The sequence below is a fragment of the Buceros rhinoceros genome, unplaced genomic scaffold, assembly GCF_000710305.1.
Source record: "Buceros rhinoceros silvestris isolate BGI_N320 unplaced genomic scaffold, ASM71030v1 scaffold4175, whole genome shotgun sequence".
Lineage (NCBI taxonomy): Eukaryota > Metazoa > Chordata > Aves > Bucerotiformes > Bucerotidae > Buceros > Buceros rhinoceros.
In genome coordinates this window covers 1-22384 of record NW_010410989.1, presented here as the reverse complement: position 1 = coordinate 22384, position 22384 = coordinate 1, and the positions used below count along the sequence as shown (strand labels likewise).

At 46.4% G+C, this 22384-nt stretch overlaps 1 protein-coding gene across 1 annotated transcript in view; it reads right to left on the bottom strand.

The window, feature by feature from the left end:
- PARP1 (poly (ADP-ribose) polymerase 1) overlaps positions 1 to 20128 on the bottom strand; it is a 33592-nt gene extending 13464 nt beyond the window's left edge. The window contains exons 1-13 of the mRNA XM_010135795.1: positions 19940 to 20128; positions 18965 to 19083; positions 17693 to 17907; positions 12245 to 12341; positions 10478 to 10594; positions 9342 to 9518; positions 8800 to 8941; positions 7023 to 7163; positions 6039 to 6281; positions 4961 to 5029; positions 4084 to 4216; positions 2429 to 2624; positions 1020 to 1148 (exon numbers count right to left, since the gene is read on the bottom strand). Of these exons, the coding sequence (XP_010134097.1) occupies positions 1020 to 1148; positions 2429 to 2624; positions 4084 to 4216; positions 4961 to 5029; positions 6039 to 6281; positions 7023 to 7163; positions 8800 to 8941; positions 9342 to 9518; positions 10478 to 10594; positions 12245 to 12341; positions 17693 to 17907; positions 18965 to 19083; positions 19940 to 20096 (1935 nt within the window). The 5' untranslated portion in view covers positions 20097 to 20128. The remainder of the gene's footprint in view (positions 1 to 1019; positions 1149 to 2428; positions 2625 to 4083; positions 4217 to 4960; positions 5030 to 6038; positions 6282 to 7022; positions 7164 to 8799; positions 8942 to 9341; positions 9519 to 10477; positions 10595 to 12244; positions 12342 to 17692; positions 17908 to 18964; positions 19084 to 19939) is intronic.
- Between the last annotated feature and the right edge of the window lie 2256 nt (positions 20129 to 22384).

Sequence of the window (22384 nt, the reverse complement as noted above, 5' to 3'; positions counted from 1 at the left end):
TTTAGCCAGCTCCTGTTACAAAGAATTAATATTTTAGAAGACTTTGATGTAAAGAACCACTGAAGATACAGAACACGATTAACCCAAGGTACTGCAGAATGAAAGCCTCTGATAGCTTTCAGATAAACTACAACATGGTGCAAAGCCTGCTCTAAAAAGTAGATAGACAAAATACCGAGACAGAGAGCAAACAGTTGCTTAAATACGAAGTCTTACAGCAGGATAATTAAGCTGGCTGAAGAAAACTGACATTTGTAATTTAGAATTAACTCAGTTTGAATGGCTGCATTAAAACAAACTGAACACCAGCAGAACTGTTTCTAAGCAAGGAGAGACAGATGATACTACCAGACCACTCTCTGAAAGCTTGTTAGAAGCATGGATCGAGACATATGGAGGAAAGAAGAATGGATGACAATAGGGTATTGTTAGAACAAATGAAAAATCCACAAAAAAAAATAATCTCAGGTTGGTTCTGTTCAGAAGAAGACCTGGACTTTGTCAAGGCACTTCATTGGTGTACGTATCAACTGGCAGCATTTGCCACATCTGAGCTGCGTGCTCATTTGCAACCCGCATTAGTGGTAGCGCTGCCTGCCTCACAAAAAAAGAATTGCCTCCAGCCTCACATCACCTGCAGACTGGTTACCTGTGTCGATATTTAAAGAGCATTAAGTGAACAGCGGTCAGGATGCAAAAAACACAGAACGATTACTGATCCCAGGCCTGGCAGACAAGTTTCTCATAGGCTTGTTAAATTGAAGACACTGACACAGACATTCCCCACCGAAGAACAGAGAACGTGCCCATGTTTTGAGAACTGCACGTATCATAACTAAGTTATTACGGCCAGTGTTGGGCAAATTCTGGTCAGACTTGTCCTTATTTTAAGGCCAATCTAAAACTTGTGCTAACTTCTGGGAAGCATGATGCTACCCAGATTGCAAAGAACTTGCTTCTGTCTCTTTAAGTATGATGGAGGGTTAGAAGTGAGAAATATGAGAAATGTGTGTAGTCACCTCAAATTCCACCATCGCTTTCTTCATGCTCTCCACATCAAAGATCATCTTAATGAGGTCTTGGATTGGCTTAGCAAGTTTTGATTTTGTCCCGGCACCTACTGTCAGTTTCCTGACAGCTTCTTCATCCTGGGAGGAAAAAATAGCATCAGAATTAGCAAAATCATAAAGGATAAAAGTACCAGGCTGGCTGCCATGGTAACAACTCAAAACCAATTTAATGTCTGCATACTATGACTATCCTGAAGTTCGTGGGGAGTGTGGGACATTGCTTTGACATTTTGGAACAAAGTGGGTTTAAAATCCACCCATTCAGTAATTTGGCAGATGTTATTTCAAGAAGTAAAATAGAAGGAGAATCAAGGGAATAGGAACTCTCTGAATATCTCTGCTTCACCTCAAGAAACAGCATTAATTACGTTTTCTGCAAGCTTTCTGCTGCACAGAGACCTTGATATGAAAAAATTGCTGTTTCCTTTGTTGCTTTTATGACAAAATAAAGATGTAGTAACTGGTTTTACTAAATTTAGTAACTTAAACTGTCATAGAAGAGTCCAGGAATCATTGACCAGCCATAATACCATCTAGATGCCTTCATGTGTTGCACCAATAAAACATCTGCCAGATGCATCAGAATATCACTGTACGTTGCCGTGTAGCAGTCACTTTGCCACTGCAATGTTCAAATTTCCAGAATCAAAGTTAAGCATTGAGTACTTTGCACTGAAAGATGACATCCGGTAATTTGGCCACATTAAAATGCAATGGCTTGAAAATATGTTCTCTGGTATCTTTGTAACTATTAACAGCAATCAATTATTTAATCTAAAAATAGTTTAAGTTATGGGTATGCCTTTAAATAAACACACAAACCCTCGCTCGGCAGAAGGAAGAGAATTCACATTTAGCTTAGCTGTCTAAATAACCAACTCTTACTGGCAATGAGTAATTCGTCTTTCTCAGCCTGCTCAATACGTGCACTAAGCTGAATGCTGCACAGGAGTTGCTTCAGCATTTGGGAGAATTTTGGATGCTGAAGACAGACGAGAAGTACCTATTTTACATTTTAAAAAATGGTGTTTTCAGACAGGATGTATGTGAAACAACTGCTGAATTAAGTTCAAATTAACATCCTTAAAATTATTGAGTAAACGGGAACAGGCAACTGAACGGACTTCAAACTTGACAGCAGAAACCTGTCTAGTTTCCCAGCACATCTATTTTAATGGATAACACTCGAGGATCTACAGCAGCCTCCCGGTAGCACAGAGAAGATGCAACAGTGGCACTTGCAGTTCATTCCTTGGGTTTGCTAAGTGTAAGTGATCCAACAGTGAGCACTGAACAGAACAGCTGTAGCAAAGGAGCTGAGCAATGCTTCACCTGGTACAGGGACATTTCAGAGTTACCTGTCCATAATCGATTTCCAGCGGGTAGAATTTTTTGGGGTATTTAGTGAAGTTCTTCGAATGCCAAGAATTGCCAGTTTTCTCTTCATACAAATTCAGGAAGTGTTCAACAGCATCGTCTTTCGACGGCATCTGCTCCAGCTTGTTACTCCCGATTACAGTGCCCACACGACCCCAAGATCTGAACACCCAGTATCTAGAGAAGTGAAACAGGAGAAAAGAGCAGACATAAGATACTCGCTCCAGATCTCAGTCCAAATGAAACTGACACTGCAACGACCACGGGACTGCATGCGAGGGAGCTGTTTGCACACCATCCATTTTATGGAAGACAATCTCTACCTGTGACTGCAAGAGACCAGCAGAAGAGCCACCAGAGAGCATACATCCAAGAACTGGTGTGAAAAAACGCCCAGTGTTAACACACCAGACCTAGAGCCCGGAGGATAAACACGTGAACAGCAGAAAAAGAGAGGCTAGTATTTCCTCAGTCCTAATGTTCCACAAACACGAGTCATCAGACTATTGGGAAAACCCAACGCAATGCATCTTTAAGCCTCACATCCTAGAGTTCAGATTTTTAGGAAAACCAGAAGTAACTCTCAAGTATTTGTTGGTATTACTGACACCACTTTGGGTGAGCTTTCATAGTATTTATAGACGTACAATCAACCTTTCTAATAGGCCAGGCACAAAACGCAGGCACTGAGATCCCTCCGTGCACTGAATCGCAGATCCAGATACAAACCTCACATACAAAGGCCAGCATCAAAGCTTATTATGAACACGGTGAAGTACAACAAATCTAGAGCTGAACCGAGGCCGTTGCTGACAGCCATTAGCCCCCTTGGATTTCTGTGTGCCCCTTATGGGCTTGGGGGAGCAGTTTCACTGTGAAGAACCCTCTCCATTTCTTTATCTACTCAGTTTTGCAACCACTGGACAGCTCTGCTATGCATCTGCTGAGACTGGAAAGCTGAACACATGATCATCCCCTGGCCACTTCAGTGCATCCTGTTAAGCCTCAGGGCACGCAATTCAGGACCACACTGTGGAAGAACAGCTAGAATCTGGTTTTGTTTCCCGAAGTTACAGCTCTGCAATTAGAAGACAAGAGTAAGTTGGAGAATACAGGAAAGATTTCCAACATCGCCAACTGTACACGTGGGGTCTCGTTGTTAGAACAAAGGAACCTTCACCAAATTCTGCTTCTGTATTTTCAAGGGCAGCCATCAGTCAGAGCAGTGCGACCCTCCTGCTAGCCAATTAACCCAGTCCTCAAGACACCAACTGTACGTGCCTCGCTCATCCCAGGATGCAGTAATAAACACCACCAGGTGCAACTCCCCAAGCCTACTGACCTCCCACCTTGGGTTTTGTCAACACCACAAAGCAATGTCTCCACACAGCGAGGAGATCTCTGCATGGGTGGTTTGCTGTTTGGTTGTTTTGTGGGTTTTGGTGGCTTTGGGGAGTATTTTGGAGTGGTTTTTTGTTTGTTTGTTTGCGGTTTTGGGTTTTTTTAATAAATATACCTATCCACACCTCCTCAAAAAGACATTTCACTCATCTTTTGCTTTTGTAGATGCCGAAAATCCAGCATTAACTGGAAAAAAGTGAAGGAAAGTCTTTCTAGTGAGTATTTCTAAACTCACCTGTTTTCTCTGTCATCCTCCAGCAGCTGCAGTTTATAATAGGAATTTGTTCCTTTCACTATATCTACTAGGCCCAGGGTTGCGCTGAAAATCTTTCCACCTTTTTCAAAGACATGAGCAGAATCCTCCAAACCTACAGAGAAGAAATAAATTAGGACACAGACAAGGTTACCATTTTTAGATCTCCTTCCTACATTTGCACTCACCCAAACTTTTCATGAAATAGCATGACTCTTAACAAAGATATCACAAAAACAATGACCACGTGCTCATTCACAACTACTTGAAGCATGGTTTCTTTTTAATAAATTGTGAGCATACACCTTCAGACACACTGGAGAGAACCTCGATTCTATCTAGAGGAAAAAATGGTTATTTTTGACCAAGGACCATCTAAAATACAGTATTTAACACTCCATGACTGGCTGGAGGAATTCTCAAAGAGAGATGCAGGCGTCACATTAGCAAATGGACTGAAGCATCAAATGCTGGCCTTGGATGCAGTGCGGATTCTTGGAACAATGTCCGTGCACCGTAGGTTTGGAAAGCAGCATCAGCTGTCCCCTGAAGAGCGCAGGGACAGATGCCCAACCCAGACCTGTGGCCGCTGCTGGCTGGGCCGTTATTCACCCCACTGACAGATGCTCCTGAAGCTGAGCACAGCGCATGCCTCGGTTGACATGGTCCTTCTGAAAGCTGTACTAGAAAATCGTGGAATATTCAGCTTTGGATGTCAGTCAATATCCTTCCTTTGATAACAATTGATTTTAAAAGTCACGTGACTTTTATGGAACCCTTATCCTTTTGCAGAAAAGCATTTTTGAAACGACCACGCATCCCGAAGACTGTGTGTGGAGCAGAGGCAGTTATCACTCACCAGAGTCAGGATCTACTGCCGCTCCACCCTTAACCGTTAGCTTCATTTTCTTCTCAGACTTGCTAGGTCCTGCAGAGAAAGAGTCAGTATTTTTAGTAGGCAGGTAACACAGTCTGACTTGAATTAACATTCCAATTCTCAATTTGCATAATTATCACCATAAGGAGGCTTCAGATCAGATTCCCAGTACGTGAGCACAATGACTTCAAGGGCTTTTTTTAACCTGGCTTTAGCAGCCACTTTGCAGGCCCTACCCCGCCAATTCAATGAAAAATAAGATCTCCCCAGGTTCTATCTTCCTCCTCCTAGCACCCAGGGGTGGGCCGCATAGTTTTTTTTTACCTGCACAGCAGGTAAGATTCACATTTGTAGCTGTGTTTAAATGGGATTTAAAAACCTCACAGGGCAGCTTTAAAAACCTTCAGGTCCTCTGGAGGCGGTACCATGTGAGATAGCCTGGCAGTAACATACCCGATCGTATGACATAAACCTACACTCGGAGGGCACGGAAAGGAGCGGGTTCTGAGCAGATCTGATGGGTTTGTTCGCTGCCCAGCATTAATACTGCAAGCTCTCTGTAGCACTGGTGAGGAATGCCACTGGTGGGGGATATTTCTCCCACTCTGTTGAAAAACCATTATGTTCTAAATCAAGTAGAACAACGACCCATTGCTCTGGATCTCAGTATTTTCTCACTTTCTAACAACCCTTGGGGGCCACAGTAGTGTCTGTCACATCTTGGTGCCTCAGCACCACGTTGGAGCTGCAATGTGGACCCATGGCAGAGAAGCTGACGTGTTATGAGGAGGAGACTGGACCGCTGTCAGGGAGCCTGAGCCCATGCAACACAGGAGACCTCTGAAGCAAGACTGAACGAGGGGAAACAAGAACCAGCTCACGAGACAGCTTCATGTTTACTTAAAGCTAGTTTTGCCCTGAGGTCTCATAATTTAAATTTATTATGAGAAAAAGGGCAGAGAAGTCAAGGAACGGGCAAGGATAGACTATACCCAGGTTTGGCTTTGCGCATGCACAGCACTGAACAGGCCTGTGGAGAAACAATCGCTTTGTCCTTCACCTTGTTCTTCTTTGCCCTTCCCAGCACTCTTCAGACTTGGGGGCTTGCTGCACTTCCCATCCACGACCATTTCCTCATGCTCCATTTTCACCTCTGCACCCCAAGGTGAAAGTGCACAGAGAGACACAAGCTCCTGAAAGTCCTTGCTGGAGGATTTCACATCCTGAAGAAACTCCTCTGAGACCACACGGACTTTGGCCTCCTTCACTTCTTCCATCTTCTTGCTCATTTTCTCCACATCCTCTGCAGAAGCAGGGTGGGAAACAGAGAAAAAAGAAGTATCAGTGAGGTTTCAGACCTTAGCTCCTCCCTCTGTCCATGATCCAGGGCTCCATAACACTTTGGGGAAACAAAATCCCACTATATTTTGGATTCACCATGTTCTTTGGAGAGCAAAATCCCCATCAGCTCAAAGCTGTGGGTTGGGCTGGAGCAGGAACACATCTGTTTGATCTGGCTGGTCCAGCTCTCCCCTTCCCAGAGCTGGGCTGGGGCTGTACAGTCCCTCTTAGATGTCCTGGCATGTGAGAGTAGATCTACCTCAGCAATCAGTTTGCACCTCACCTCCAACAGCGAGCAAGAGCAGAGCCTATGCTGCCAGCAGAGAAAACAACTGCTCTCAGGTATCCACAGTCAACTCTGCAGCTTCTCCAAGGCTTCTCCATGGATACAGCTCCCAGCATCCCCTATCCCAACAAGGGTGGCTGGCTCACCAGCATGGTCTGCATACAGACCCGAGCTCCAGCTGCCGCAGACCCAACAGAGCCCTACGGCGCAAGGCGCAGGGCTAGCGTGCTAGGTAAGCAAAACTCAAACAGCACACACCTATCTTTACTCTTCCAAGCACACTAAGGCCATATGTGCACACAAAACACTCCTCCTAATCCAAACACTGATCCCCAGACAGATCCAAGTACACATGTCCTCCGTAATCTGCTCAGCCCTGTTACCAGTGCTTCCAGTAACCAAGGCATGGCTGCTCACTCTGTGTGCTGATGCACAGGGTGGCCTTGTTAGCTGTTGTTGTCATCTTTCCTCCCAGGTCCTCCACAATGCTCTTCACCTCCTCCTTGTTCTTTGACAGCTTTCCAATAACCAGGATCTTCATGTTGGTCAGTGGTTTGTCTAGGGGTTCAGAAATAACACCGCATGTTAGCAATAGGCACAGCGTCCCCAGTCAGATAACAAGCACAAAGGGAGAGCATCCCCCACGCTCAGGACAATCAGCCCTGCTGGCAGGGAGACAAGGGTCCAAGCAGGTCTGACCTGCGCTGGAGCAAGTGTGAGGAAGCTTCCTTTCACCTAGGAAAGGCAAAAAGCTCATCACCCACCAACAAACATAAGGGATGGAAGACAGAGAAGAGGGGTACGTAGGCACGTTAAAAAACCAAAAGCACACAAATAAATGAAAACAAACAAAAAAAGGAAAAAAAGAAAGAAAAAAGAAAAACCAGTCTCCTTTAGCACTGTGCTACTAGAGACTGTGCTCTGCTTCCCTCTTCTTCTGATGCCTGGACAGCATAAGAGAAACATGAAAGCTCCTGCCTTTTCAAAAGGAAATCTCTTTTTGAGGGGCTGAGAAAAAACCCTGTCTCTAAATCAACGTTTCTACATTACAGTACATTTGAGTCTTGATCTATGGGCAGTACAAGGTTGTATCATGCAAACCCCACAAGTGAGGAGCAAACTGGTAACCATCTGAGGCTCCGTAATGTCACCATCATGTTAATGCTTCGCAATGCAGGCGGTGCAGGACGTGGCACGTGTCTAAGAGCACACCTGCACTGCTAAAGATCAACGTTACTGTCTCTGGCTGACCAGCTGAGGGTTTCGTTTCCTCTCCTCCCCACAACCCAGATTACTCAGGTTGCTGGAAAACAAAGTAAACTGGCTTTAATTCCGGTCAGCACTCTGAGTTTTCTTTCAGGGCACACTAGGGCTGGATTCAACTTGCCAATCAGAACCAAGACCTGGGTTACTTTGTCTCCGTTGCTATAATTACACGTTCTGGTTGAAATTAGCTGTGCAGAATTACTCCCACCCTTTTCACCAAGTAACAATAATCCCCTGCTCACAAAACTATGGCCAGGACTGAAAAAGCTGAGTAAGAAAGAAGTCAGCACAGCTCTTAGTGGACAGGCTTTGGTGACACCACCAAAGCATGTAACTAATTCCAACAGCCTACAGGGAATTTCTGAAGTCCAACCTTTTGCCAGTTATGGGCTGCAGACAGCATTCCTATTTTGCATAAGAGGAGTCAGTGATTGGTAAAGTCAAATCCCAACGGAGGATTTAAAAACAAAACAAAAAAAATCCTCTTGCCCTTAAAACCTAACACGATGTGGAATAGATGGTGCCATTATGGAGGTCCCTGGATTTTCCCCAAGAAACCAAGCAAGACAGCATTTCACAGCAGGTCGCCCTTGGGACACATTTTGCAACACTGTTCTTTAAGTCTCTCATTCACTGGAAACACGTAATTTCCTCACCGTCAATAAAAACATACCCAAAATGATCTGTTAGAAAACAACCAGGACCTCAAGCCCACGTCCGCAGGCAACCCACCACATCAGGGTCTACATGCACTAGGAAGATGGACCATGTGAGGCTCTGCTGTGGTGTTTTTTACCAGAAGAGCTCTGCCTGCTTGGCGGCAGAACAGCATGGCCGTAGGGTATGTGGGGTAACATGTTTGTTGGGCTGGGAATGGCATTACACACCGCGCTGGACTCTGCTGACCCACGCCCAGCCAGCCACTTACCTCTGGGGGCAGACGCGGTCTCTGTCAAAGGAGCAGATGCAGAGGGAGGAGGCGCAGAGTTCGCAGGCGCAGCAGTGGGAGGAAATACCCTATCCTGCTTCTTACACTTAAATTTCTTCAGATAAGGAATTTCCCGAAACTCCTGTGGGAAGCAAGCAAAAGTACTGTTTAAAAACAACAATGTTGGCATTTACAGCAGGTCCTGGAAAGGATTTCCAAGACATTCACACTAAGGTAGGCAAATACCCACTTCAATGACTGGAAAAACAAAGCTAGAAAAGGGTAAATGATGGGTTTCAAATCAGAAACATCTCTTTCAATTTATTGCTATTGGGGAAAAAGTATTTTTTAGTTATGCATTAGCTGCTTACCCCTGGAGGGCTGTAGCTATGATAGGACTTCCCCACTGTCACAGCTGCTCAGCACTGCAGCACACTCTGCCCTCTGGCATCCAAGCAACTGCTGCTGTTTATTCCATCTCCTTACAAGGGGTAACAAACATCATTTAAGAAATGTTCTTCAATACTGCAGCAAACACCCACCTTTGGGATTACCCAGTCTTTCCTGTTGGGAGTCTGTGTTTTAGCAACACACTTAGTCCAGGCAGTAATGTCCCCTGAACAGTAATATGCATCACTCTTGAACACAAACTGCCCCTTACACTCCTCGCAGGGAAGCAGAGCTCCAAATGCCATCCCATCTGCTACTCGGTCCAAAATCTAAAGCGACAAAGAATACAAAACAGGTCACGGCAGAAGGCGGCTGGAAGCCCACGCGCTACTTGACAAGAAAGTAACTGTCAGGCTGCTGGCACGCAGACGTAGTAGGCATTTCCAGTGCTTGTCAGGCATACGCTGCACGTAAAGCAAGACCCTGACCAGCACGGATTGCTTTACAATGCCTTGAAGACATGACACCAAGCTCACCTGGTCAGACCACATCTGCTCATGCCCATGGCTCGCAGTCTCTCCCGCTCAGGAGAGTACACCTACCACGCAGCACCTGACCACGCAGCATGCCAGAACAGCCAAGGAGGAGAAGAGCTACTGCCTGTGAGTAGGTAGGTGGGAATGTACGCTCAAAGTTCCACTTGTCCCGCTTAAAGAGTACTTCTTGACCATTTTGAGTCCAGACACTTCCCACATCCCAGCCCACACTCCTTACAAAGAGTCTCAATACAAATACTTTAAGCGATGTGTGGCTCCAAAAGAGATGACTTTCACAAGTTACACAGACTGAAAAGTGACTGCTTTTAGGAAAAAAAAAAACAAAACAAGAAAGAATTTGTGCAGTTTTTCTCCTTCTTGCATAATGTAACAGTTGAGGGAGGCAATGTGAAGTGCCATAACTAACCTGCCTCTTGCAGAGCCAGTGACAAAAAAAAAAAAAAATAACAAAACAGGGACCAGTTTGAGGACACCAGAATAAAGATACATCACTGAGACAAAGCAATGATGCTGAATTCAGCATCACACACCACCACGCAGCCCTTCACAAGCACGCGGAACAGCACCACCATCCGAGTTCTGGGCCAAAAGGACTGGGTTTTGCACCGGATTTCTATCTAAAGCATGAGTAACATGCTTCAGACTTGTGGACCTTGCAGTAAGATTGGTTTGGGTTGGCTTCACTGATTCAAAGATCCAGCACACACGCAAAGCAACTCAGACCAACTCACGGCATTCTCCCCTGACGGAACTTCCTGCTTGTTGGCGATGAGCAGCTCTTTCAGGTCATTAGTTGAGCAGACCTTCCTCAGCTCGTCCTTGATGCCCCAGATCAGCTCTGTCTGGTCCTGTTGACAAAATCCAGCAGCTCAGCTACTTGCAATCGATTGCCTTCTAAGAACACTCCTGAAACTGCAGTATGTGGACAAGGTTCTAGCAAGCCTGTGGCACCTTAAATGCAGACTGGGAGATGAAGAGCACCAAGAACCAGTAGCTTTACCAAAAGGGAAGTCACACAATTGACCCTAAAACCTAGAACAGGTCTTTAAAGCCACATTTCAGGTTTCAGTACGAATAGATGACCACACGGCAGCTTTGGCAAATACTCTGTCTTCTCAAGATTACAGGCGGAAGGACATGCCTACGGGATCCTCTGTCAACCAAGGCTTCTCCATCACATACATGCGAAGAGATGCCACAGCGTAACCTCTGCAGCACTATCCCACGAGAAGGTACAAGCAATACCAACAAGACAGCTGCTTTTAGGTAGAGCAGAACTCACGTTTCTATCATGCTTGTACTCTTAGTGAGCTCTCAACAGCCTCTACAAATATCACCTCGCTGGCTGACACTGACAACAGCGAGGATGTGGCTGCATTTGAGCCTTGCATTAAAACAAAAACCAGAAATGCCGATTAGCGCTGTTCTTTTAGCCAACTAAGCATAAGAGGAATTTCTAGCAGATCGATCACCTGCAGCAGGGTAGGGGAGTCTGCACATTCTTTTGGGCCTTTCTATAAAAAGGTTGGACAGCAAACAAGCATCCTGAAATATCTCAGATAGTTTCCTACTGTTTTTCGCTGGCTACAGACCAAAATACAGTCTACCCTTGAAGAACTGGTTGGCTGGATTAAATGGTTTAATTTTCAGTGTTAATCATCATGCTTGATGAAATGTTGTTAAAAAAAAATTAGTGAATCCAAAGTTAACCCTGATCCATAAATTATTTTCATCTGTCCTAAACACCTGCAATGCAGCAGCAAACCCTTGAAAACGTCTCAGCTAAGTTTTGTTGAAAATTGTTGCAAAGAAAATTCTTGTTCAAAGGCAGACACACCATTTTTCTACAGCTCCATTAAGACTTCAACTGCAGCAAAAGCAGCTTGTTAATTTTTTTTCTTTCTTGGAACAGACCTATGCCAAGCTTTCAGTCAATAAAAACTCCCTGATGCTCTATTGGGAATACTTCCCATGATACTCTAGGAAGTAAAAGCTAAAAAGTTGTGATCTATCACACTTTATACCCAAGAAGTGGACACAGCTCCCCAGAGGGTGAAAAAGATACAATTTCTCATTAATCTCGATCTGCGCTTTACCTCTGTTTAATTCTTACAACGAGCTATTTATTAGTTTCCAAGCTGTTCTGCACCGGTGTTTGGACTCAGAGTTCAAACTTCACCTGATGCAGGAAGAACCACAGAAACCACCCCGCCAGGAGAGGAGGCGTTTAACCTAATCTACTTAAATCCAATAAGGACAAGTCCTAGAGAACTTCCTTCCTGTCTTTCAGGAGAAAGCGGCCGGGTGAACTGCCATCAGCAGAGCCGTAGTGACAGGGCATCTCCTGCGGCGGGACACGAGGGCCAGCTGTGCTGCACCTCTGCTTCGTCGAAGGAAAAGGTTCAGCCCCTCTCCAGGTGCCACAGCTCGTCGGTTACTGCCTGGCACTGCACTCTTCTAAACCATCAGGTTTTAGGAGGTGATCCGCTAAAACTCACCTTCAGCTGTTTCTCCTGCTTTGATTCTTTCTCTTTTTCTTTCTTCGGTTTCTTTTTTGCAGTCACATTTCCATCTACCTCTTCTCCTTTTCTCTTTCTAATAGAGAAAAACAAATGACACACACATGCAAGGAAGTTATTTAAATGCCCGTCCAGCAGTTACCAGAGCTCAGTTTACTGACTGCTGCTATCTGCAGAGGCTTGAATATTCTCAGTTTGGGCAGGCAAAGCCATTTTTCAAATTCCTCAGTGCTAGACTGTAGACATGTACTTGGCTCTGCAACGTGAGCTGCCTCAGTCAAGTCAGGCACACGCAGAGCTTTTCCACAGCACAACTGCATGGTCTGGCAGAGGAAGCACAGGAAATACTGCTTGATTTTTCAGCTTAGACAAAGGACAGCAAACATGACAATTACAATGAACTGACTGAAATTAAATCAGGTCTCTGCAATGAGACAGGAGGATGTTTCTACTTGCAAAGTGCTCCCAGGCTGACAGTGGTTTTGTGATGTTCTACTGCACAGTTGCGTGCGAGGAAATTTATTGTTACTAGCTGGGGCCTAAGAGCTGTGTGGTGGGAAGTTACAGAAAATGCCGCTTGAGAAAGACTGGAAAGAAGAGGAAGCCAAACGAACACTGGGGGATTTTGGCAGACTTCAGAATGACCAGAAACCTCAGAGGAAGATCATTTAAGTTTCCAGAGTCACGTCATCTGCCTGGCTTGGTCGGGCAAGGCAGGCCTGCCGGGTCTGCCCGGTTTCAAAATACATTGATATCAATAAATCAGATCAGCGTGTGCTCTCCTCATGAGGAAATTAAAGGAGATTTTCCTGTCCCACCTGAGGCAGGACGGGCCTGCAACTTGAGGCAGAGCACGAACACAGCTTGGACCTCACGCTTCACTTTGACAGAGCTGCTGTCACTGTGAAACATCAGCCAGGTTTCTTTTTAAGAACGCATCTGTCTTAACTTTATAAGCTGTGGCTGACGGTTAAGCCATAGAGATGACATTCTCAATTGCTCTCCCACTTACAATTTTGAACACTTCACTTTCTAGTGTTTTGCTGCTGTTAAGACTAACCCTGTATGACAGCTCATTAGCTACAGAGCTGCAGGCAGATGTCAAAAGGTACTCCTCTCCCAAAGACTCGCACACGAGGCCAGTTCTAGTAACTGCACTGGCCCTAAAACGGGCCAAGTTCTCACTTTTATCGCAGCAGCCACCACTAGCTCATCATTAGCACCACTGACCAAACCGTGATCCAGAGCATTCTGGGGGCTGGTTTTGCAGAAGAGCTCATCTTCCAACTGTCCCCCTGCAAGGTCCCATCAGCGGAGCAGGGGCGATGCTGTAAGGCGCACTGCCTCAGGGGAGACAACAGCCGCACTGTGCTACCAGCAACTGTTTGCATCGCTTGAGAAAAACTCCATACTGTTTTCTACATCAGGCAAGCTAGAAGCAGCGTGGCAGGGCTGGCCACAGCACACATACAGCCATGCCTTCAAAAGTCTCCAGGCCAAGCAAGTCTCCTCTCTTCTCTGGCTGTAACTCCTGCAAGGGGCAAGACCAGAGCATCTGCTGAGCTCTGCCACGAGGATAATGACTTCTCTAAGTTTTAACAGAGTCGTGGGTACACAACATAATCTGGCAAAAACGTATCAGCTTGAGTGCAAAGCACCCTGCTGCACCTTCCCAAGCCAGAGGGCTTAACCATGTAAGTATTTAGGACGGGTGCCCAAACGCTGTGTATCTGCAGTGCCTCTCCCTCGGCAGGCTGACAGTCAGGCTGCCGCCAGCAAGCCAGCGCTCACTCCTATGCCCTAACTTGTCTCCCAGTCTCCAAAAGGAGGAGAGCCAGCACACCAGCCGCTGGAAGGCAATCACCCTGCCAAGAGGCCCCACGACCCAGGGAAAGCATCCAAATTCCAGCAGCGATTCACACCTCCGGCAGCTTCTCCTCGGAGACAAGGGGACAGCGGATTGCTCTCCTGGACAGAGAGATTGTTCTATCTGTTCCGGCCACTTGAACAAACCGCAGAGCGGGAGGGATCACCCCGACTGCAGAGAGGCATAAAGCTGTCAGTCACCACCTTCTCTTTTGTCCCTGGCTATACCCAAGGCTTAAAACAAATACTAGTCATCATTTTATACAGCCTGGAGAAGGGAAGGGTAGAGCCCAAATCATCTCACATTTCACAGAATAGCAAATTTTAGAACGACTGACAGAACACACACTCACATTAATTTTATCTTCCATCTTCGGGATCAAATACTACGTGTGGCCAACCACGGCTGCGCACTACTGTGTACATCCTTTCTCCTGCTGGGGAAGGGACAGTCTTCTCACACCCAACAGGTATGGCCCAACAGCTTGCTTAGAAGGGCTGGTACTTAACAGCCAAGGCAAATCACTTCTCGCCTTCAGGGAGGATGCACAACTATAAAATTTATTCCAGCTTTTGAGAACACGAAGAGGGAGGTGAACCGTCCCATTCTAGCCCGGCACTTCCTTACTGCCTACTCTATTTTTCATGTTCCCCTTCCTACAATTAAAATGAAGGGTGGAAAGGAGAGTCCCAGCAACCCTGGATAAAGCAAGCAACCAAAGCAGGGAAGAACACAAACTCTCCTTTTCTCCTCCTACCTGTAAAGCACAGTCAGATGGTTGCTGACCTGAGAGCTTACCCTCTGCCTCAGGCAACATCTACAGTTCATCTGGTGCTGCATGACATCTCCAGAAGAACGTTTTGCTCCTGTCCTGGGTGGCAATTCTACCCAAACAAGCAAGGCAGAAAACACATGAAAGTATTACAGCTCAGAGCAGGAGGACAAAACACGTGCTACTGAAGAAGCACAGTCAAAGGAAGCTCACAAGCTGCAAACAAGCAAGGCAGAAAACACATGAAAGTATTACAGCTCAGAGCAGGAGGACAAAACACGTGCTACTGAAGAAGCACAGTCAAAGCAAGCTCACAAGCTGCTACTCTCTTTCCACAGAGAATCTGTTGGCAAGGACACAAGATCCTCCTTTCCCAGGCCTGCGAAGTGCTGGTACTTGGGCAGGACAGCCTGTAGCTCAGGGGAGGGTCAGCACGTCTCACCCAGAGCTGACCAAGGAAAGGAGCCAGGATCCTTGCAGGAAACCTTCCCATTTTTGCCCTTCAGAGGGAAGAGATTTTTCCAGCCTATCTTCGGCAGCTCTGCTCGGCACCTCACTTTTCCCTGCAATAGGCAGATGACACTGCCACCCTCACAGAAAGGGCTGACAGGGCAGTCCCAAAGCCTGAGCCTCTGCCTGGGAGTACCGGCTAGGCATGCAGAAGCAGCACACGATTCACATCGGAATTGCAGAGACATCTGAGTCAAGATACAATTTGGATGCAGCACAATTAAAAAGACCTTTAAAGATAATTTTGAGAATCTCCTGTACAGCAGATGCTGTAACACCATTTCTACAAGACGCTGTAATTTCTGTCATTAATTTCTGTTATCTGATCGAACACACAAGATTAATTACTGGAGGTAACCGGATCTCATTCAAGCTTCTGGGATATTTTTCTTTCGGCTTCACCAGAACTTTTGTGCTTTCTCAACAGAAAATCACCAGGTAGGAAGCACACCATGCCTCTCCAATCATTATGTTTGTTTACACTCACCCTCATTCAGTTTGTTTGACAGACAACTGTTTTTCCAACTGACCCTTCATACCCTTGGCTCAAGCACACAGCCCACCAGCAGAAGAAAGGTAGTGGAGCATTAGAGTCAGCCAGCACCTTCACGGTTGAGGGCCTTGTTCATGCAGTGCTTAGACAGCAGGAAAGATGAGACATCCTGCTGCGTTTCTGGCATGCGGTCCTGGTTCACATTACTCTACATCACCAGTCTAAGCTTTTTTCCACTGCAGTTCTAGGCTTTTATTTACACAGTGATTTGGCAAACTGCTCTGTGGCCTATCTTCAAAAAGCCTTCATATTTTGCATAATATCCCAGAAGTGGCCCAGAAAAGCAGAGTCAGGGCAGACAAGAGAAACACTTACACGGTCGAATCTCCAGAGCTTCGCTAAAGACATGGGAGAAATCTACAAACAACCCTATTAAACTCACACGCTGTTCTAGGACAAAGCAGGACATGCACCTCAGCACAAAAAGCAAACGACTACTGGAAAAGCTGCAAGTGCATGAGAACGCTGTACCTCTACTGACATCGTGCCAACACACACAGAGGTAAACTCCTGCGTGAACAGACAGCAGGCTGCCAGGCAGATAAAGACAGCTCGTCTAAACCTCCAGCGGGTCAGCCAAGTGAGGTGAAGAGCGCAGAACTCGATGGGGCTCCAGCAGGAGCGCCCACTCCTGTGGCACTGCAGGACTCTTCCCACAGCATCCACACCACTGCTGAACACTTCTGGTGCAACTGCTCACCAACCAAGAATGAAGTGTGAAAGTTGCGTCCTCCTAACAACCCCCAGATCAGTTTATGCATGGTCTGCTACCTATGGCCAAGGATGACATTCGCGGACGTGCAAGGCTCTGAACAGTACACTACGCCCATCAGCCTCCCTGACAAAAAATGCATGGACTTGACATGACTACAGCTTCTTAGAACCCACCGTCAATCTCACCGGACAACTGCATGGTGAATCCTTGCAAAAGTAAAGCTGAATTCAGTCTACAGGCTACACAGAGAAGCCAAACATTTTACAGTAAGATCTTTCCCATTTGAAGGACTCAAACACCTTATGTCCTTCCTCCACAGGGACAATGCGACGGTGGCTTGAGTTATGAAGCACAACTCTAGGTGAAGTCACTTCAAAAACAAGTAACAAAAGCCTTCATCATCAAAGAAAGATTGACCAAAGCTAGGAAGTCATCTGGAAGTGCTTCTCTGTCAGTACAAGTTCTGTCAAGAGCCTCCACTAAAAGTTTCAATGGAAGGCAGGGAAATTTCAGACATACCATTACAAGATTTATCAAACAGAAGTATCCAAGCATAAGCACTATGTGGCCAATAAACACCATTATCAGATTCAGTGCCTGTCACAGATCAGCAGCTCGTAGATAAAGAGATGTCAAATCAATTCTCTAACGAGTGGTTAGAGCACAGAAACCATCACTTGATAACAGCATCACGCACATAGCCCAGTATCCATGTGTATTAAGCGTGCATTATTTTATGCTTGAAAGCCCTGCATCAGTACTCCAAGTCACAGCTGCTGCTCTCTGCATTTTCTCAAGGCAATCACAGCGGGGCAAGTGGACTGCGTGCTTCCAGGGACAGGGAATTTGTCTGTTGTCATCTGCCTGAGGTCACAGAAAGGGCCAAATCCTCCCAAGTCCAATATTCTTTTAACAGAGACACCAATGTCACAAAACATTTATCACAGACATATTTGGAAGTGAGCGACGGCTCCTCTAGACAACACAGCCCTCTTACACTGCCCACATACCCTTCGGTCTTGGTAGCCGGGAGCTGCTTCTTCAGAGTTTCTTTATCTTCAGCTTTCAAGATGCCGAAGCCCAGGAGCTGGGCAGCCCCGTATGCTGGGAGAAATCCCAGTTCTGCTCGGCGACTCACAAAGCAGTCCGGGTGGTACCAGTTATCTATCATACCCAGCTGCGGCTTCTCGGGATGCACCATCTTCTTGGAAATCCGGATCTGGCCCTGAGGTAGACAGCAGTGACACAGGAGCAATTGTTAGGCCATTCTGGAAAGCGCGGGATGTTTACAAGTCACCAACATGATGCTTCCTAAACACCTGTAGAATTGACAGACGATCTATTGCTAAGCTTGCAACTTTTGTTCGAGCCCTGTGACTACAGCTCCTCTGCCTTCTTCAATATTCTTTCTAGGTTGAGAAAACGAGGGGTTTAGGTAGTTTTCTGTTCAAAACACACTCAAAACAGGTAATCCTGTAGTCTTTACTCTGACTTCCAGTAAGCTTGAACAAGCAAAACTCACAAGACCAAGCACCATGCAGACAAGTCTAAAAATGAACTGCATGTCCCCATCACTCAAGCATCACTGCTAATATGATCTCACCCCAAATTATTTTTCAGAAGCCCAACATTGTTTTAGGCACTTTTAGACTGCAATACTTCATGGTCCAAAATGAAACAGCTACACAACAGTCACCGATGTTTCTGCAGGCAGAAGCGTACCACCACTGGTGTTTGGCCTTTGCCAACTTTACGCAACCGGCAGGTCTCTTCACGTCTGTCACAGGCTCACACCTTCATTTTGCCAACTGTCTTTAAAAGCAGAGCACCAAGACACGTTCAAGACATTGTTAATTAGCCGCACCACTGTTTTTCCTCTGCTTTCATGGAGTTAGTATGGATACACTCCACACAAACAGAACTGCTCTGGCTGAGGAGGAGGAAGAGGCCAACACCTGTGCAGTGCTGCCACAAGCAGGAAAAGCCGCAGTTAGCGGTGGCTCTCTTGCCACAGAAACGCTGGCAAGTGGCGTTCCAGCCTGCTCTAAGACCCAAGTGAAAGAAAGCATGAGCAGGTCTGAAGCTCAGGCTACAAAGCCTGAAGGATGCCTTTACTGCCAGCTGTCCAGCACACAGTTGCTCCTCAGACATGGAAATGCAGCTTTGCAAGTGCTTTCCATATGCAGGACAGGCAGGAAGCAATTATGAAAGTCACTGTTTGAACTGGAACTGGTGGGAGAAAGGACAAGAGATGGATGGAGAGCTAAGAAAAGCTTGTTTACCTTTTCTATTTTCTGTTCACAGCCTTTGCAAGTACTTCTGTTAGACTTGGCGTATTCTGCAGCAAAGTCATTTAGGCTCTTCTCAGCCTTGCCACCTCCTTCCTGTTCCCCTCCTTTTCCTGGAGAACAAAGTGAATACAGAGTTGCTTTAAAAGGCATTCCCTTATTTTCTTATTCTCAGTTCCAGATTGTTAGCAGTCTGAATTAATAAACCTCTGTGTTTCAGCATCTCATCTGTCAAGAATTTGAATGCAGAGCAAGATAAGCAGCCCATGCTCAAAAGCACTTTTAAAACAGAAAGAGTTCTTTAAACATCCAAGTAGCAATTGTAGGATTGCTTATTTAATGGCTTTGAAAGACTTTCAAAGGTGCAGAGAGATGGCCCTTTTTACTTCTTTCCTGACAGTAGTGCAAAATGAGATCTTACGGAAGAACTGACTGTAACAGGAGTCACAAATAGCTCTGCTTCAAAGCAGAACTCCTCAACTGCCAGTTGTCTTTGTTTTTTTGTATTATGACATTTCTACAGGCAGACATCAATCTAGAACTGCCTGGCATCCTTGCTTTACCAGAGACACGGCGAGTTCAATCTGGTCTGTGCTTCGTCCCTTCTCACTTGCTGCCCTGACTCACAGGCTCATGGTGTAACGATTTCAAAGAGCCACCACAAACAGAGCTACTATTAAAACATACTACAACACCATTTGTTAGTATTAAAGAACTGAAAACAGAATACACCAATGATGATTGCAAGACGTTTGGCAATACACCGGCCAGCTGTCACGGCTTCTCCTGTCATTGATTTAACACGCTAGATCCTACCGTCAGCATCCCAGCCCTGGAGTGCGGAGACACCACAGTTCTTCCAACATCACTTGCTGAAGGGACACAGCACACAAATAACCACAGGAACAGCTTAAGAAGAGGGAGCTCGGTTTCAGCTGAAGCTTCAAACACCAGGACACCCCTACTTACCTCCTCCAGGGCCTCCAGTTTCAATGGCTTTCTTGATTTTTTCCTGGTCTTCCCACCGAAGCTCAGGGAAACCATCAATGTCCGCATGGGACACGATTCGAGCCCGCTTCCAGAAGCAGCTGTAGTGGTGCCAGTGAGGGACTTTGCCATCAAACATGGGCGACTAGGAAGGAGGCACATGAGGACAAGATGAAGCAACTCAGTCACAATCAAGGTTAAAAAAATAACAAGATATAAAGGAGTATCTGGATAAACAGAAGTGATTCCCTTTTTTCTTTTTTTTTTCTCTTAAATTAAGCGGTGGATACTATTTAGGACAAAGCCTAAGAAAAAATCTAACATGACAGAGAAGCTGCCAGAAAGAGATTCCCAAAGGGGATAGACGTGGAAGGAGCATTCACCTAGCTTAACCAGTTCGTCACCCTGCTGCTTAGCCCATCTGTTTTACTCAAAACGAAAAGGTCACAGCCTCAGCATGGCTATACCAACCCTGAGCAGACAAGGGAAGGTTTCTTTTCTGTGAGAATCAGACCATCTGCAGGCAGGAGCAAAGAAAAACAGGTTGCGGAAAAAGTAGTACGAGAAACAGCACACGGCTCATTTGCTACAACCTCCTCCGAGACTGCTGCAGCAGAAGAGGCTTCCGGCCTCGCTCTGCAAGACCTCCAAGTGCAATACACAATCCCTTGAGAGACACTTCTCACGTCCGTGCCCTGGAGAGCCCATCACCAGGCACGAGACAGGAGGAGGAGCTCCAAGGACTGCGGCCTCAAGAAATTCCTGAGGGGGCTGCAGGAGACAGAGGCAAAATTTGAGGGAAACATTAGACAGAGCCCAAAGAAGTCCTGCGTCAGGACAGGAACATCACCCGAGTCCTCCCTGAAACGCAGCGCCAGAGTACCCTGGCTCCCACCAGCCTCCTCGTGGAAGAGCTCCGCTTGCTCATGACTCAGACACACTAAGCACCAACCTGGCATTGTTCCTGTCACCCAGCGCACAAAATAACTGATAGTGGTTTGGCTCCAAGTAATGCACACAAACAACTGCTGTACTAATAATACTCAGCTGTACAATTATTATTGCTGATGATACAGAATTAATGATCTACAAAAGCACTCTACATATCATTTAACAACAGGAGGGAGATCTCCAAGCTTCAGACAACGGCAGAGTTTTGTGCATGAGCAGGAAGGAGGAGGAAAGGGTTTTGAAGACCACAGTATGGGACTAGGAGAGCTGGGAGCCCCAGTTACAACTAACAATTTCAGCTGCAAGAGGACATTTATATTTCCAGCTTCCCACAAGCCAGGATTCAGATTGCCCAGTTACCCTCACAGTACCACAGCCGCGCAGCAGCCCCCCTGTGGTTGCTCTCGATGTGTCTGGAAGCGACACATGGCTCTGGCACTGCAAGCTGGTAACCCAAGTTCTGGGCTCATGTCTGGAGTTCTCCTGGAGGACTCCTCACGGTTCTGCTGCTTACACAAAGGCTTTGGGGGCACAAGTCACTGGGGTCTGTGGAAGGGGGCAGAGCTGACCCAGCCTTTAAGAGAACCACGCAAGCAGGGAGTAGATCTCCTCCCTTACATGGAGCTGTGCACCTGGAGCATGACTCTTCTCTCTGTGGGAAATAAAACCTCCAGGAGCGCTAGACGGTATTTACACAACTTCACTCAGCTTGCCTATCTCCAGACCATAGTTTCCTCAACAAACTATGGGAAAACAGAGACCAATTTGTTTTCATATCGCATGTGCAGATAGCAGAAACCACTCAGTTGCAGCTGGAAGCAAAAGTTGTATCCATGCTGGTCCTGCAGGGCCTGGGAGCCTGCCCTGTGCCAAACGCCGAGCATCCCACCGTCATTCAGAGCTCTTCACTTGAAGAAACCAAACAAAAGGCCAGTTACAGCAGAAATGGCACCCAGCTAACAACTCAGTCTGTGCCTCCCTTTAATTTCTTCTGCACAATTTGCAAAAGACCTCAGTGCACTGAAGGCTGCACAGAGAGCCTGCTCTGCAGGGGATTTCCCCAAGAGGAAACAAGGGGCCCAGGCGCTCTGGTGAGCTCTTGCAGGGGGCGGCAGCAGCAGCAGCAGCAGCAGTGTGACAAATGTTCTGCTGGCACAAACACTGGCAGTGGGGAAAGGGAGCCCTTTGCAGAAGAGATTAAGCAAATTCAAGAGGGGGGGGGGAGGCAGCAGCAGCAGCAGCAGTGTGACAAATGTTCTGCTGGCACAAACACTGGCAGTGGGGAAAGGGAGCCCTTTGCAGAAGAGATTAAGCAAATTCAAGAGGTTGCGGTGAAAAAAAAAAATCTAAATTACAAGTGGCTGGTGCAAGACCAGCAGTTTTAGGAAGATGGCTGCTAAAAGGCAGTGGCTCTGTGAAGGATGCCACAGCCCCAGCTGTCCCCCGCTACCTGCCCCCAGGAGCTGTCTCACTAAA